General features: G+C 47.8%; 1 protein-coding gene across 1 annotated transcript in view; it reads left to right on the forward strand.

Annotated features, from left to right (window-relative positions):
* ACTR3 (actin related protein 3) overlaps positions 1–18791 on the forward strand; it is a 294857-nt gene that overhangs the window by 192711 nt on the left and 83355 nt on the right. The window contains exon 7 of the mRNA XM_085647336.1: positions 10301–10444. Coding sequence (XP_085503462.1) covers positions 10301–10444 — 144 coding nt within the window. The remainder of the gene's footprint in view (positions 1–10300; positions 10445–18791) is intronic.

Below are 18791 nucleotides of genomic sequence, written 5' to 3' on the forward strand. Positions count from 1 at the left end.
GCGCCAAGCTGATTCACCGCCAGTGGATATTGGTGGTTTTCATAAGGTAGTTGAACGGGCTGCGGCGCGGTTCCATATGGTCATGGAGTCGGCGGAGACGGAGTGCTTCCTCCATGACTTTAAGGAGCAGACGAAGAAGACGACCAAATCGATCCCTATCATCGACTTTCTCTGGGAACAGGGAAAGAAGCTAATGCTGACGCCGGCTTCTGTTCCTGCGGTTGTCCCACGCCTGGATAAGAAGTATAAAGCTCCGTCCACGGCACCAGCTTGCCTGACTGGCCACCCGAAGCCGGATTTGGTCGTGACCCAAGCGGCCCAGAAAAATTCTTGGAATCCCTCCTCGCCTCTGTCAGCACCACCGGACAAGGAGGGCAGAAAATTAGACACTATAGGCAAGAGGTTTTCGACCACTTCGGCAATGACCATCAAGGTGGCCAATTCCATAGCCCTTTTAGGGCGTTATAACCGCCAACTTTGGGAGGATATAGCCCCATATTTAGCAGAACTTCCGAGCGCGGTTCAGGACGAGGTGAAGGCACTACTTTCCGAGGGCCAGGCCTCTGCGGCCGAGATCGACTGCGCCATAGACGTGGCCATGACAGGCTTTCGTCAACTGGCTGGGGCTGCAGTCCTGCGCCGCCAAGGATGGCTCAAGGCTACATCGTTCAGGCAGGAAGTGCAGACGAAGGTGCTGGATATGCCCTTCGACGGACAGCATCTATTTGGAGATAAAATTGACGAGGCGCTCCAAGCCATTAAAAAGGATACTGACACGGCTAGAGCGCTTGGAACCTTGCAGGCAAGGAATCAGTCCTTTCGGGGCAACAAATCTAGAGGCCAGTCCTCCTACAGAGGATCCTTCCAGAATAGGTCCTCGTATTCCTTCCAGAATAAGACCCAGTACCAGCAAAAGCAACAACAGGGTCGACAGTCATCTTACGGAAGATCTAACTTCAAGGGTAAGAACCAAAAGAGGGGCACTGGCGGACGCCAGTGACCGCTTACTCCAGCCAGTCCAGCTACCATCTCCTTCTTCACAAATTGGAGGAAAATTGACCCATTTCCTGAAAAATTGGCGCATCATCACCTCAGATCGTTGGGTGCTCCAACTCCTCAGATTCGGCCATTCCCTAGAATTTACCACCATCCCGCCTGCTAGCCCTCCCCGCAGGTTTCCACACAGGCATCTGCGGCTGCTGCTCCGAGAAATATCGGAGATGTTGAGGAAAGGAGCGATCGAGCGAGTTCCATCGGCTCAGAGGGAGAAAGGATTCTACTCCCGCTTCTCTCTGATACGCAAGAAAGAAAAGAAGTGGAGGCCCATTCTAGATCTCAGGGCACTCAACTCTTTCCTGAAGAGCCAGTCGTTCAGGATGGTGACGCTCCAAGAAATCCTAGGCATTCTAGAGGAAGGAGATTTCATGACATCCTTGGATCTTCAGGATGCCTACTATCACATCCCGATACTCAGGGGGCACAAAGTTTCTACGTTTCGAGGTGGCAGGACAGCACTACCAATTCAAGGTCCTTCCGTTTGGCCTCAAATCCGCTCCGCGGATTTTCACCAAGTGCCTTTCTCCTGTGGCAGCTTTCCTACGTCAAATGGGTCACCAAGTTTTCCCCTACCTAGACGACTGGCTGGTCAAGGCGCCCACGGCTGTAGGCGCAACCAAATCCTCCAACACTTGTACCCATCTTTTCCAACATCTAGGATTGACTCTCAATCTTCAAAAATCACATATGTCCCCAACAAGAAGCATCACCTTCCTCGGGGCGACCTTGAATACGGAATGCGCAAGAGCATTTCCTTCAGACGAAAGAAAAAACAGGATCATATCGCTGGCCACGGCGGTGGCATCAAGGAAGTCCCTAAGAGTTCGCACCTTCAAATCACTCCTGGGAATGATGTCTTCTTGTATACTACTCATCCCTCGCTGCGGATGCGTCCATTGCAGGAAGCTCTCACGAACCAGTGGACTCAGAGTACAGGTTCGTTCGAGGACATTATGAGCATAACACCGCAAATATCCAAAAGCCTCGAGTGGTGGAAGGATTGCAGAAACCTGTCGAGGGGACTACCGTTCCTGCTTCCAGCAGCGCCACTGGTGATCACCACCGATGCATCTCTAGCGGGCTGGGGAGCTGTCCTTCAGGACCTCAGAGTAAGTGGCAAATGGTCAGATCAGGAGCAACGCCTCCATATCAATCTGCTGGAGTTGAGGGCTGTGTACCTAGCGCTGCAAGCCTTTTTACCACGCATCCAGAACTCCCATGTGCTCGTCAGAACGGACAACACCACGACGATGCACTATCTGAACAAGCAGGGAGGAACGCGTTCGCTCACTCTATCGCGCGAATCGCAAAAGATCTGGAACTGGCTTGTTCTCCAGGGGATCACCCTCAGGGCGGACTACGTCCCGGGAAAAGACAACACCATTGCGGACGCCCTAAGCAGGCAGAAATCCCTCTCCCACGAATGGGAGCTCAACGAGAGTGCACTAACACACGTATTCTCGAAATGGGGGGTCCCAGGAATCGACTTGTTTGCCACCAGGGAGAACGCCAAATGCCCAAGCTACGCAAGCTGGCATCCCCAACCGGAGTCGCTCGGAAATGCCTTTTCCATAGGCTGGTTCAGCGTATTTGCGTACGCTTTTCCACCGTTCCCGATGATTCCCAGGGTCCTCAGGAAGATGAAGGCGGAGCCCTGTACCCTAATCCTGATTGCCCCGTACTGGCCGAGGCAGCACTGGTTCTCGGACCTTCATCGCCTCTCCATCAGGACACCGATTCGTCTAACACAGCACCCGAACCTGCTGACAATGTCCAACGGGCAGGTGCAATTCCCGAACCTGCAATCGCTCAGGTTATCGGCCTGGCTCCTGAGCACAGAGAGTTCTGCCATTTGAACATCCCGCAGGAATGCAGGGACGTGCTAGCAAGAGCAAGGGCGGACAGTACCAACAAAACCTACTCTCTCAAATGGAAGCGCTTCTGCGTATGGTGCTCGGAGAAGGGCCTGAGACCACTTCATATCACGCCTGAACAGATATTGCCATATCTCCTGCTCTTGGCACAGTCCGGATTAGCGCATGCATCCATAAAGGTGCATCTGGCAGCAATTTCACGTTTTACCAGGACTTTCAAAGGCCCGTCTCTCTGGTCCAGTAGACTTATTAAACAGTTCCTTTAGGGTCTTTATAGGTCCTTTCCAAGACCTCGACGGGTCCCGCCGACATGGCACCTAAACTTGGTCCTTAACCAACTCATGAAGCACCCCTTTGAGCCCATTCACCGAGCTTCCATCAAGTACATCTCATGGAAAACGGCTCTGTTACTCGCTCTAACATCTGCCAGGAGAGTCAGCGAGTTGCAAGCTCTCTCCATTCAGGAACCCTTCATGCAGTTCAAACAGGACAGGGTGGTGCTGAGGACAAATCCCAAGTTCATACCGAAAGTGCCTTCAGACTTTCACCTCAACGAGCCGGTGGTCCTACGTTCTTTCTTCGCTAACCCTACCACGGCAGCAGAAAGGACGCTCCACTCTCTGGATCTCAAACGGTGTCTTAAGTTTTATATAGACAAGACAAAAACCATCAGAAAGTCATCGCAGTTATTTGTGGCCTACAGCAGGCCAAGGTTGGGTATGCCCCTAACAAAACAGAGCATTTCAAGGTGGATCTCTTCTGCAATAGCATTCTGCCATGAAGGGGCCGGACGGCCTTTGCGAGACAGGGTGGAAGCACACTCCACCAGAGCGATGTCCACATCAGCAGCGCTGTTCGCTGGAGTGCCGATTTTGGACATCTGTAGAGCGGCGACATGGAAGTCACCGCATACCTTCTCCAGACACTACTGCCTGGATGCCGAACTTGCGAAGGATGCGGCAGTGGGCCAGGCGGTGCTTCGCCATCTGTCCAGTGAGGTGAGCCTTCCAACATCCCGCCATCCTGGTATGCACATTCTTTACTGTTTTACTGTTTTGATGTATGCCAATGTTTCGAACTGTTATGATAATACTGTATTATCTCCAATACCTTTATGGCATGTTACATCAGAAATGTGCATAATGTATTGCTAACTACTCTGATTCAGGCATGTGAATCTATGAAAGACACCCCTAATACTGGATAAGAAACGCGTTACTTACCTGTAACAGCAGTTATCCAGTATTGGTGTCTTTCATAGATTCACATGCAACCCTCCCGCCTCCCCTGGAAGGACTCACGCCTCTCTCTAACTATATTACGCCTACCTAGCTTGGTGCGTACGAAAATCTGAGGGACTGAGGCTCCTGCCAGGAAGGTTCTAGAGGGAGGTGATAGCTGATTGGCTGACTCTAAGAGTTTGGTCCTTTTTACATAAGGACTAGGATAGGCTGCTAAGGGGGAAGCCCTTAGGCCTATTTTTCTCTATGTATGTCTATAGGACATTACTTTTTTATGTACCGGAGGCTCCCGTCTCGACGACTGGGAATGATTCAGGCATGTGAATCTATGAAAGACACCAATACTGGATAACTGCTGTTATAGGTAAGTAACGCGTTTCATATTTTAGAGGAGGATATAGGGGAAACAACACCAAGGGCCGAGGTCGGGGCAATACCAACACCCGCACCTCTCCAGCCACTAAACAGTGACTTGCCTCCACTCCCCCCAGACCATTCCACTCCGGTAGGTAGAAGACTCCAACAGTTCCGACCTGTCTGGAATTCCATTACAACAGACAAGTGGGTAAGACACATTATCCAGTTTGGTTACTGCCTCGAACTCACAAACACCCCCCCCCACACATACCACCCAAACACAGTCCAATGTCACCACACCATCTTACACTCCTCAAACAGGAAATTCGGTCCTTGCTTCAAAAACACGCAATAGAACCAGCTCCACTTCAACATCAGGGTACAGGAGTATATTCTCTATACTTCCTAATCCCCAAAAAGGACGAGACGTTAAGACCCATACTCGACCTCGGACTCCTAAATCAGTACATGCACTCAGATCACTTCCATATGATCACTCTTCAACGAGTGCTCCCACTACTTCAACAAGACTATTTCCTTGCCACATTAGACCTCAAGGACGCATACTTTCACATCCCCATGCATCCTGCTCACAGGAAGTACATAAGATTTGTGGTAGACGGACAGCACTATCAATTTACAGTCCTCTCATTCGGAGTAACAACTGCACCCAGGGTATTCACCAAATGCCTAGCAGTAGTGGCAGCGCCCCTCAGGAGACAACAAATCCGTCTTCCCGTATCTCGACGATTGGCTCATAAAAGCCAATACTTTCGACAAATGCGTTCTCCACACTCACCGCACTATTCAAACCTTACACAACTTGGGATTTACCATCAACTATCCCAAATCTCAACTGCAACCGTCCCACATACATCAATATCTGGGAGCCACCATAAATACTTCCAAGGCCATAGCTTATCCCAGCACAGCCAGGATAGCCAACATACAAAACCTCATCTTAAAATTTCAAACTCCACACTCTTTTCCAGCTAGAGTGTTTATGCAACTATTAGGCATGATGGCGTCATGCATCTCCATTGTGCCTCACGCATGACTTCAAATGCATCCCTTGCAAGAATGTCTAGCACAACAGTGGAACCAGGCTCACGGACAACTTACCGATCTGGTGTTGGTGGACAGTCGCTCACTTCGCTCACTGAAATGGTGGAACACCATCAACCTGTCCAAAGGGCGACCGTTCTTAGAGCCTCTTGCACAAATAGTGCTGACAACCGACGCATCTCTCACAGGGTGGGGAGCCCATCTCCTACAATACACCACTCAGGGCAAATGGACCACTCAACAAAAACTGCTCCATATCAATCACCTACAACTTCTAGCGGTGTTCCTAGCACTGAAATCTTTTCAAGTACATCTAAGGAACAAAACTGTCCTCATCCGCACAGACAACATGACGACCATGTATTACATACAAAAACAGGGGGGGACAAATTCTCTCCAACTGTCCCAACTCGCACAGAACATTTGGAGATGGGCAATTCCCCCAAAACATCTACCTGCTAGCGGAACACCTTCTAGGGGTTCACAACCAGATTGCCGATCTCCTAAGTCGACAGACAAAACAAATCCACGAATTGGAATTACACCCCAAAGTCCTACTCCCATTCTTCCAAAAATGGGGCCAACCAGACATAGACCTGTTTGCCACACACTAAAACGCAAAATGCCCAACCTTCGCCGCCAGGTTTCCACACCCACAGTCGAAGGGCAATGCAATATGGATGAACTGGTCAGGCAGATTTGCGTACGCTTTTCCGCCTCTCCCACTCATTCCATTTGTGGTACGCAAGCTCAAACAACAGTCTCTAAAACTGATTCTAGTAGCTCCCGCTTGGGCACGTCAACCCTGGTTCACGACACTTCTGGAACTCTCGCTAGTTCCACATCATAAACTACGCCTTTCCCCGGCCTTATTAACCCAGAACCATGGAGAAATCAGACACCCAGATCCACAGCAACTGAACTTGGCGATCTGGCTCCTGACGTCTTAGAGTTCGGTTACCTCAATCTACCACCAGACTGTATGAATATCATAAAAGAAGCTAGAAGACCTACTACTAGGGCATGTTATGCTGCAAAATGGAAAAGATTTGCCATTTACTGCACTAACAATAATATACGTCCACTGGATGCTTCCATCCAAAACATTATTTGCCATTTACTACACTTGCAAAGATGCAATTTAGCGTATTCCTCCATACGTCTACACCTAGCAGCGTTAGCAGCCTACTTACAAAATCGACAACACTTGTCACTATTTAAGGTACCAGCGATCAGAGCCTTCATGGAAGGTCTTAAAAGAATTATTCCTCCCAGATTACCACCTTCTCCAGTGTGGAATCTAAATATTATTCTAACAAGGCTCATTGGCCCTCCATTTGAACCTATGCATAAATGCGAACTGCAATTCCTTACATGGAAAGTGGCTTTCGTTATTGCAATCACATCCCTGCGAAGGGTAAGTGAGATACAGGCCTTAACTACTGAAGAACCATTCCTACAACTACATCGTAACAAAGTGGTTCTTAGGACAAACCCAAAATTCCTACCAAAAGTTATTTCCCCTTTCCATCTTAACCAATCAGTCGAGCTGCCAGTCTTCTTCCCTAATCCAGACTCAGTAGCTGAGAGAGCCCTTCATACATTAGATGTTAAAAGAGCCTTGCTTTATTACATAGACAGAACCAAACCTTTTCGCAAAACCAAACAACTGTTTGTTGCTTTCTCTCCACCTCATAAAGGCAACCCTATTTCAAAATCAGGTATAGCCAGGTTGATAGTTAAATGTATCCAAATATGTTACCAAAAAGCTAAACGCACTCTTACAGTTCCCCCTAGAGCGCACTCCACACGTACAATAGGGGCTTCCATGGCATTCTTAGGGAACATTCCCTTAGAAGATAATTGCAAAGCAGCCACATGGTCTACCACACACACCTTCACTAAACATTACTGTGTTGATGTGCAATCAAAACAACAAGCTTCCGTAGGCCAAGCTGTCCTAAAAACTCTATTCCAAACTGCTGCAACAGATACAGGTGACCACCGCTAGGGGAGACACTGCTATATAGTCTATCCTAAGTGTGTGTGATCTGCAGCTCATATGCCTCGAACGGAATATGCTACTTACCAGTATGCATCTGTTCTTGGCATGTAGAGCTGCAGAGCCACACACGCCCACCCACCTCCCCGGGACCTGTATCTGTTCCAGCATTGTCTTAATTAGACATTACACATGGACATCCTTTCTCTTTATTCTTATACACCATCATTTCCCATCACGGCGAAAAACAATCTGAGGATGGAGTGGATGCCCATGCGCACTGTTGTCCAGAGGAGGAGTCGCCTATCTCGTGACCAAAAGGCTTCTTCCAAAGACAACAACAACCTGCAATCATCCGAGCCCAACACCAGATGGCGATCTTATCCTAAGTGTGTGGCTCTGCAGCTCTACATTCCAAGAACAGATGCATACTGGTAAGTAGCATATTCCTTCTTCGGACCAGAAGGCATCGAAGAGGAAGAATGTGAGACCTCTGTGGCCGAAGAAGAGGGAAACTTTTTGTTACAAGAGTCAGACTCCGAGTTGAGTATCGATCCGGAGATGCACGATCTGCTGCCGGGTCAAGGTGCTGTGAGTACTCAAACCCCTCACATGTCCACACAAAAACTTTCAGTTTCCACAAAACAAAAGGCTAACGGGCAACCACTGCTATCTGGCATGATTGGCACCAAACTGCAGCTTCAGCTGCTGCGCACTTGGACTCTGCACCAAAAGCATGTCCAAAGCCTTCCAGTTCCGCACCAAGCCAAGAATCTACCTAGTCTGCTCCGGCCACTCCGGTTCCAAAAGCTAAAATACTGCAATACCTTCTGGTCTTGTGTTCTGCTATAATGTGATATTCTGGTAGGTTAGGATGCTTTATGTAGTGTCATGCCACTATAAATCCACCCACTCCAGGGCCCTGTCTGTCCCTGGCCCCCAACTCGCCTATTCCAGGGGACTTAAACCCATCAACGCTGTGCTCTCACCCATCCTAAACACCTCCATCCCTTCATAAACCTTCCCAGATGCCTGGAAGAACACTCCAGTCCTTTGTGCTGAAGAAACCCAGAAACCCTATACGTTTGCCAACCATCTACAGATTTTGCTGCTTCCATTCCTGACTACGGTACTAGACAAAATCATCAACAAATGCCTCACCAATAACCTCAGCGAACACCAAGCAGTCCAGATTCAGATGGAACCACAGTAACAAAACTGCCCTCATTGCAATCATGGACTACAGCTGCACGATACATTAACCAAAGAGAGACAACGGCCTTAATGTTCCTAGACGTTTCCACAGCATTTGACATGGTATCCCACCCCATCCTTACCCAATGTCTTCACAACATCAGAATACAAGGTCTGGCGCTCCGCTGTATCTGCCGCTTTCTGAATTGCAGGAGTCAGTCAGCCTACCACTCTTTCACCTCAGACGCCTGTTTACTCCTCCATAGAGTCCTGCAAGGATCTTCCCTAAGTCTGACACTCATCAACGTTTACATGAATCTTCCCTAACCAGCATCATCCGCTCTCACTTCATTATCCTCCCCTGCGCTGTTGGCACTTAACTTATCTGTGTACAGCTTGCAGACTGTCACTAAATGAGATTGGGGGAGGGGTTTGGAAGAAATATTGTGGGTGGCAGGGCAAGAGCAATTAGAAGCCAGATTTTGATAGCACATGGGTGTTGCCAAAAGTGATCAAAGAGTTTAAAAAACATTATCGTAATAATGTGGGGGAGGAGGATGGATTGATGTGGGAAGATGTATCGAATTCGAGCTGCTCTAAAGCTGTGTGCACCGTGCGTGTCCCTCACAAAAGAAAGGGCAAATAAACAAATACTTTCTGCCTAAAAACATTTTGGGCCTGATTGAGTTTAAATTTTAGGTGTTCTACCACAGAAGCCTTACACAAGTGGCCTGGTAGATTTCAGGCAGTCTGTGTAGATGCATCAAACCATCCACCCTCTTTATAGGAGAATAGTCCCATTAATATTTTTTTGTTTCAGGGAAATAATGACTCCCTTTACGTGCGAGAGAGAGACCCCTCCCCCCTCCCAGCGGGTCTTTAGTGTTTTTGTTTTTCTTTGAGAGTTTGTATTTCAAAAGCAAAAATGTTTGCTCAGTGACTACCTAGTGGTCACTGGGTCAGTCTTCAGTATCTTCAGAAAAAACGCTGTAGCATTGGCTTTCTATTAAACACAGATCTCTAAACTTGGTGGGCAGTAGGCTATCCATTTTGGTAGAGGAATTGACCAACACTACCCTGACAGATGGCAGGTTAAACACCATACTCCAATATCAAGCGCATAATCCCCTCCCATCATCTGTGGAAGGATAAAAGTCATCCACACAAATATTGAAAGGAGGTAATACTCCAGGAGTGTGACTATCACATGAGCAGGTAGGAAAGCCAACAAATAAGACCCAGGTAACTGAGACCGACCAACACATCTAGTCGTGACCAAGGTCTGGTCTAAATCCACTCTGGGTTTATTGTATTGAACATCATAGGTCTTTGACAAGACAGCTGAAGCTGTCTGTGTATGTAAACCTAAAAAGGTTAGTACCTCTGGGTAGGCTTATTTCTGTTCTATATATATATATATAGTACTTTAATAAAAATTAATTAGTACATTACCTGTTTCTTCGTGTGCTTGGATGAAGGCATTCTAATGACAACCTGATTTTTATTTCTAGGCTGAAGGTTACGTGATAGGAAGCTGCATCAAACACATTCCAATTGCTGGTCGAGATATTACATACTTCATTCAACAACTACTTCGAGACCGAGAAGTGGGAATCCCCCCAGAACAATCTTTGGAAACTGCTAAAGCTGTAAAGGTAAAGTGCAGCTTAATAATAGTTAAAGCAAAGCAACATAGTAACGCCATGCAGTTGTACTGGTTGTTGCTTAAATAATGCAGAATACATTTGTGAGAATGCAAATATACCAAGTTTGTTAGCAGTGGAAAACTTAAGTGTCATGTCTCCGTTCCGACATCAAACTTGGACTAGTTGACAGGAACGTTTTTCCTTCCTATGTACATTATGATTGACTTTACAACATCGTGGTACACAAACTCACCCTACCCACTACATCGGCTCCACTACATAAAGTCCAAGGCCAACACTAGATGTCAGGAGCATGCATAGCATGTGAATCTGTAGCAGTACACTCTATGAATGATGCTTACAAGTTAAGTAACATTCTTCTTACAGTCCCTCCGGCCTTAAGCCTATTCCTAAACCAAAGCTTACCTATAAACCTAACTCTAGATGACCCTTTTTTCTGGATTCACACCAAACAAAATTCAATTCCTTGATTTACCACTAATTCTACTCTTCATACTATTCTTAACGTATCTTTTTGCTTATTCAGTTAAGTGGTAGCCTCTGTTGCTGTATTAGTAACATAGTGGCATGTGGGTTGTAGATGGGGGTGAATCCATATCCAGGCTTCTTTATTGAGCTTGCATTGCACTGTACATGTTCTTCTTCGCTCTATATGCTTCCTTATCCTTTATCTGTTGTCTGAAACAGTCACCCAAAATGGGCTTTTCTATCCCTCCGCTTGCTTGCATAATTGGGATTTTCCCTCATTCCAGCAGCCTTGTACATCTGTGCTGCCCTTCTGAGAATTGAAATATATGGAAAAAGCAGAGAGTCCCTAACCATCTGCTGATTTCAGAGCCCAGTTTGTGGCCTTCGTTTACACATAGCTCTTAACTGGCCCCAAGAAGCAATTTATCTACATTTTCTGTGTGCCTTATGTTCACAAAGGTTACTTTTCAAGTATAATTTAATAATAGTGGTTAGCAGATAGGTCGAAAGGTGGCAGAAACTATACTAAAATTCTAGATCAATCCAGTAATGTTCACTGAAACCATGTCTCTGCCTCTCTTTTGGTTGTATCATCTTAGGATATATGTTTGCATGTTTTGCTGGAACAGATCTGAATATTTCTTTAGCTAGAACATCAAAACGCCAGCACTTAGTTAAATATTTTGAATATGTTTTTATGGCTTCAAAGTATGTTGCTTTATCCGAGGCGCCACATAAATGAGGCAGACTAGCCTATAGAAGTGCCTGAAGAATGCATTTTATGACACATTAACAAACCCCCAAATTGGTCTCGTTATGCTGAAGACGTAATTAAAAACAAGTGTAGAAGAGCAGAGCTACATCATGTTATTCACTAACCTCCATTCTCATTTATTTAACCTGGTTTTATGATCCCAAACTACATAACACCCAAGCTTTGAGCTTTTTCTACACGCACGCCTTAATTTTTCCTGTCTTTGAATACTTGAAAATAAATCTTAGTATCTGAAACATCAAATCCATGTCTATTTTACATATTTATTGCTCCCTGAATACTGTATCTTGTGAAAATGCTTTGATAGATGTATGTTTACCCCTGAACAAACTCGTCCACAAAATGCATGTACTCGGTGGGGTGGGCATGACCTTTATGAATCTGCAGCTAAGGTAGCATACACCCTTGAGCAAATAGTGTTTAAACATGCTTGTTTTTGTAGTGTCTTGAGTTACTTGGCCAACAGAGGGTCTCATGTGGTTTCTTTCAAGTATCTCTTTGTCTTCCTTGCACGTAGTATTGTAAGGGCGTTCCAAGTTGAGCTGCAGAGTGCGTACTTTTAATGCAGGGTTATAAAAATTTTTGTAACTAGATATATTTTGCATATTACTGAAATCTATACTTTAGAAGCACTATCTTTAACAAACCTATATGCGTATTTTGTGGCAGCCTAGATTATACTGTATGTAATGCACATTTAAAATGATGACTTAAACATTCTAAGTGCTTTCAGATTCCTCAGAGCACTAATAATGCACATAACTTTTTCCTGCTACACCAAACTGGATTGAATTCTATGGGTCTCTGGTTGCACACACAGACATCTGTAGTGAGCGTATTTATCAATAGGTTTCATAACCTAAAACAGTACATGTCTACTGATTAATTTAACCTTTATTTATTTTTCAGTTAAGGTTCGCAATATTTTATATGTAGTTACTTGATGGTGAAATATCAACAAAATAGTTACAGAATGCTTTGCTCTTTTTAGTCACTCCCTTGATTTCTCCTCAAAGCTCACCGGCCCCATCTTCATTGCAGGTTTAATGCACTTCAAAAGCTGCAATGAATAGCGTAGAGGTAGGCGAGCCAACAAATCAACCAGAAGAGCCAAGGGTCTGGCTCGGATCATATTCATATTACAAACATCACGTGAAATGATATTCGCTTCAAAATAATTTTCTTTAACATGAAGCATTGCCTTAATGTCACATTATAGTTTATTAAATCAAATCCAATAGGTGTTTGTACAACTGGTATTCAGAGTTCACAAAAGAGGATCCGATTCAACCACCAGGAGCTGAAATTAACCATGTTTGCTGAGGGAGCTTCATCTCTACCAGACCATGTAGGGTTTAAGATCAACGTCACTAAATCTGAAATCTTGAATGTGTCTGTACCCAGGGCGGTGGTGGGCCAGATACAATCGCTAACCCCTCTACAGTGGGCCCCTTTGCACATAAATTACTTGGGCCTCGTGTTAACCCCCACATTAACTAAAACTCGAGACCTCCATCTTCAACACCTGAAACGAGGACTCTGAAGTGAGTTGAATAGTTGGAAATGTAAAACTCTCTCTCCTGGGCATAATAGTTGCATATAAATTTACCATACTACCTAAGATATTGAATATCAGGTGACTTCATTGCCGACCTTTAAATTGACTTGCACAAATTCCATACGGTAGGGGCAGGTCGTAAAGGATTAGTCGGAAGCAGGGTTTCTTACTCCCACGCAAGGGAGGACTGGGGGTCCCCTACCTAGCTTATTAAGCCGCTACCCACCTCTGTTATCTCATACATTGGACTCCACGAGAGACCGATAAGGGGTGGTGCATGATTGACTGTGCACCATGACATTGGAACTCTGGGAAATCCTCTGGCGAACTCGTACAAACTGGACGAAAACGCTGTTTAATTAACCAGCCACGAGAGCAACACTGGAGGTTTGGTATTAAGTCTGGTTAAAATGTGGTCTCACTACTTGTCCTTCCCCATTTATGCCCCTCTGGGGTAATTGAAAATGTATGCCTGGCCTACATAAATTCTCATATAGCAGTTGGCTAGAAGGGGTGTGCAAGACATTGAGAGACCTGTTTCTATGAGGATCAATCAAATCCTTCGATCACTTGAAAGAAGAGTACTGCCTCCCTGAAACTAAACCATGCCGCGGCCTACAGTTGCACCACTGACTATCACACCTTAGAACCACTCAGAGGGAAACAAGATCCCTCACACCCTTTGAAAAATGTCTCCTACACTGCACAGATGACACATGCCATTTCTGTTATGTATAATATGCGTAACACTACAGACTGCCCTACCAAACAACTTTCAACAGGCCTGGGAGAGGAAATTGTGCATCACCCTAGACTATGACCAATAGGAGGAAATCCTAACCCGAGAGGAAATTGTGCATCACCCTAGACTATGACCAATAGGAGGAAATCCTAACCCGAGCTAATAATTGTGCGTCACCCTCGGGAGGGAGAGAGACCCTGTTTAAAATCAGTATCTGTGGTATTATACACCAACACATTTCATAAATGAAGAAGTAAGGCCGCTTTCTCTCTTGGAGAGGGTGTGTGGAGGAGGGGGGTCCCTCTCCCACACATTATGGTCGTGTCACAAAACACAACCCTTTTGGACCTTGCTGTTGACTACAGTGGAACAAATCACAGGTTGCATCTGACTAGATGTCCGAAAGTGTTCTTTTGGGGTGCCACCCCCTGAATATTTATCCACTGTATTGCACGCTAGGCAAACTAATTTCCCACCTCCTCAAGTCCAAACAAACCGTCCTAAGTCTTTGGGGACAGCAAGTTGTGCCTTCCGAACACAAATGGGTGGAGAGACTGGTGGATCCTTAGCATGGTGAAACTGTCAAAAATGGCACGCGGTGAGGAGAGTTTTGCAGCGTGAATCTTTCTGGATTCACTATGCTGTGCATTATTCCGCGATCTTGTGGTTGGGTCCGGATTCGTAGTCTTCTTTGTTTTTTTTTTTTTTTTTTTTTTGTAGCCCAGGTGGGCGGCGACGACCCACCATTTGGTGTACCTCCCGTGACGTCGTCGTGCTTCCTGCGGAAGTCCCACCTTTGGGGCGCCATCTTCAGATTCTTTTTTCCGCCGTTGGGTCTGGATCGTCATCGGGAAGCTCCAGAATTACTAGCGAAGGAAGAAGAAAGAAAAGCGAGTTTCGTCGATGACTAACTACGAAGATATCACAGGAAAGGAATAGATTACATCAGGAGCGCGAAGAAAGGAAGTTTTGCGCCTTTTTCTTCGCCCTTGGAGAATGCGCACTCAGAGGCCCTGAGCGCAATGGACAAGACACCATTCAAGTTCTGCCCTAACTGCCACCACAAGTTCGCGCAGAAGGACCAGCATCCGGTCTGCAACCTCTGCCTACCGGTCGACCACCAGAGTAAGGACTGCAACGCCTGCTCAGCCTTCGCGCCGAAGACGCTCCGGGTGAGAGAACGACAGAGAAGAGCCAACGTCAGCATGGATGGCAAGGGTAAGGCCCCGTCGCTCTACGATCTGGGCCTCTCCACGGACGATGAGGACAACGTCGCCGAGGGACCCGAAAACTTCACGGTCGTAGAGACCGACATGAAAAATGAAGACGAGGTAAGAGAATCGTCGAGCTCAAAACAGAAAATACCTCAAACCCGAGGGTGACTCGAGAAAATCTGAGTTAAAGTCCACGAAGGGAGCCCCGGCGCTGAAAACTTCGACGACCAAGGGGGGAACCATGGACAAGAGGCCGAGCGGATCCTTCGAAAAGGACTCCCTGGTGCCGAAAGACGCCGAAAGGCAAGGATCGTCGAAGACAACCCATGAAACGGGACGCTCGACGCAGAAAGAACGGTCGGCGTCGACGCAAGTTCCGTCGAAAAGCCCCGCGGTCGACGCCGAAAGCATCTCCGAGATGGAGAAAAAGAAGAGGCGGCTCGAGGCCGAAATGGAGAACATCCTTCAAAGGAAGGAGTTCGACGCCAAGATGAAGGAATTCAAGATTCCAACGGCTCCACTGACGAACGTCGTCGAAGTCGAGGACGAATTCGACACCGAGGGGCTGACGAGAGATCTCGAAGAGGAAGACGAGACCTATTATGAAGGCGAAGACTAGGAAGAAGACCAGCAGTCGTTCTACAGCTCGGCGCCATCTACCAGCCACGACATCGAATGGCAGGATCTCGACACCGAAAACCCGGAAGAGCCCGTGGACACGTACCCTTCGAGGCCTTCGCCACCCGACGACATCGGGGTGTACAATATGGTGGTCAGGAGCGCAGCGACAGCCTTCGGTGTCAAACTCGACGAAGAGAGGCCGAAAGCCGATTTCCTCCTCGAGACCCTGCTCCCCATCCAGACGAGGAGCCAATTCCTTCCCATGCTACAAAGTGTGATGAATCAGGGGAGAGAGGCCTTCAAGGAACCAGCGACCTGCCGTTCGATCACGCCCAGGACGGAGAAGAAGTATAAGCACTCTTCTCTGGACCCCCCTTACATCAAGGGTAGCATCACCGCCGACTCCATCATAGCTTCCACGGCCAGGAGAAGGGCCAATGTACCAGCAACTTCGGGGCCACCACCTGATAAAGAAAGCAGGAGGATAGACCTCACAGGAAGAAAGGTCGAGAGGAACGCCGCAATGCACTGGCGCATGGCGAATTCCAATGCACTTCTCAATAGGCACCAGTACCAGCACTGGGACGAGATGGGGGAGCTAGTAAAGCACCTCCCCGAAGAATACCGCCAGAGAGCTTCGCACCTGGTGGATGAAGGTAAAAACATCGCCAACTCTTGTATAAAGACGGCGTTGGACGGGGCAGAGACTTCGGCAAGACTAATGGCCATAGGGGTCACCGAGAGAAGACATGCATGGCTAAGAATCTCAGGATTCAAACCGGAGGTGCAGAACAACATCCTTAGCACCCCCTTCAACGGAGAGACACTGTTCGGAGCAACAGTAGACGAGAAACTCACCCAGCTGAAAAAAGAAAACGAAACGGCGAGGTCCATGGGGGCCCTACAGCTGAGGGGAATGAGGCGAGGCAATCCCTCGAGGAGACCCTACGGTCGGGGAGGAAGCCAGCAGGGGGCGTCGCACCAGACGTTCCAGCAGGGTCAGCAGGGTGATAGTCACGGACAACAAGGTCAACAGAAGCAAAACTGGCAGTACCAACCTCGGGGCCAGTCCTTTCGCGGGAGAGGGAACGGACGTGGCCAGAGGAGGAGAGGGGGTGACCAGCCCTCATCAAAGTGACTCAGCACGCAAGAGGACGCCACCCTCGACATGCCCCCAAGGGTGAGGCGCAGTACAGTAACATCAGGGGGCAGAGAAGAATCAAGCCTACGAGCATACAACACCAGTAGGCGGAAGACTGAGGTTCTACCTTCAGGAGTGGCGGCATATAACCACAGACAAGTGGATACTGAACGTCATGCAGTACGGATACTGTGTGGATTTGGAGAAAAGACCTCCAAACAGAGGACCAAAGGGAAGGCAGAGATCGGCTCAAGAACTGGCCCTACTCAGAGAAGAAACACGCAAACTTCTAGAAAAAAGAGCCATAGAGGCAGTGCCGTTCAGAGAACGCAACAAAGGGGTCTACTCAAACTACTTCGTGGTCCCGAAAGTAGACGGAAACCTCAGACCCATCCTGGACCTGCGTTACCTAAACAAGTTCATCAGAACGCAGAGGTTCAAAATGACTTCGCTGCAGGAGGTACTGCCCCAAATAAGAGACGGGGACTTCATGGTCACCGTGGACCTCAAGGATGCCTACCTGCACATCCCAATAAACAGAAGACACAAGGGCCTTCTAAGGTTCAACATCGACCAGGAACACTACCAGTTCACAACCCTGGCCTTCGGATTAAAATCGGCGCCACGGGTTTTTACAAAATGCCTGTCGGCGGTCGCGGCCCACCTACGAAGGCAGGGGATCCATGTCTACCCCTATTTAGACGACTGGCTGGTCAAGGCAAACTCACGCGAGAAGTGCGAGAGGCACGCAAAACGCGTAACAGACACTCTGACGAACCTGGGGTTCTCGATTCACTGGCGGAAGTCATCGCTGGAACCGGAGCAGGTGAAGATTTTCCTGGGAGCAAAAATCAACTCCCTGAACAGCACAGTGGTGCCCAGCGACAGGAGGACAGATGCCCTACTGAAGGAGGCGCGGCTCTACCAGAAGGGGCGAGCTGACAGTGAGGTCAGTGAGCAAGATGATGGGGATGATGGCGTCGTGTATCCAGCTGGTGCCGAATGTACGCCTGCACATGAGACCATTCCAAGAATGGCTACAACAGCAATGGTCACAAGCAAACGGAAGTTGGGAGGATCTAGTGGTTGTTACGCACGCAGTGCAGGAGGAGATGACTTGGTGGAACAGAGACAACATGACAGCAGGGAGAAGCCTGACACCACCAAACCCAACAATGACCATTACCACGGACGCATCGCAAAAGGGATTGGGAGCACACATGGACAACCTCAGAGTGCGGGGTCTGTGGGCTCCAGCAGATGCGGTTCGCCATATCCATTACCTCGAATTGAAAACCATCCTGCTAGCCCTGAAGGCATTCCAGAGGCACCTGTACAACCAGAGGGTGTTGGTTCAAACAGACAATACCACGGCAATGTTCTATATCAACAAGCAACGGGGGACAGTCGTTCCCTCTCTGGCACAGGAGATTTGGAGATGGGCCATACCTCTCAGGATAGATCTACTGGCAATTCACCAGCAGGGAAGGACAATGTGGAGGCAGACTGGCTAAGCAGGCAGACCTTGGCATCGCACGAGTGGGAGCTCAATGGCCAGGAAACGGAGAAGCTTTTCCGGAGATGGGGCACTCCCACAATAGACCTATTTGCAACACGCCAAAATGCAAAATGCCAAAGCTTCGCGTCCAGGCAACCAGATCAGCAATCCCAAGGAAATGCCCTATGGGTAAGCTGGTCGAGGACATTTGCCTACGCCTTTCCACCGATACCCCTGTTGCACAGAGTGCTCGACAAGTGCAGAACCAGCAACATGACTCTGATCCTAGTGGCTCCGCAGTGGGCAAGGCAGACATGG

The sequence above is a fragment of the Triturus cristatus genome, chromosome 3_2 (assembly GCF_964204655.1).
Source record: "Triturus cristatus chromosome 3_2, aTriCri1.1, whole genome shotgun sequence".
Classification (NCBI taxonomy): Eukaryota; Metazoa; Chordata; class Amphibia; order Caudata; family Salamandridae; genus Triturus; species Triturus cristatus.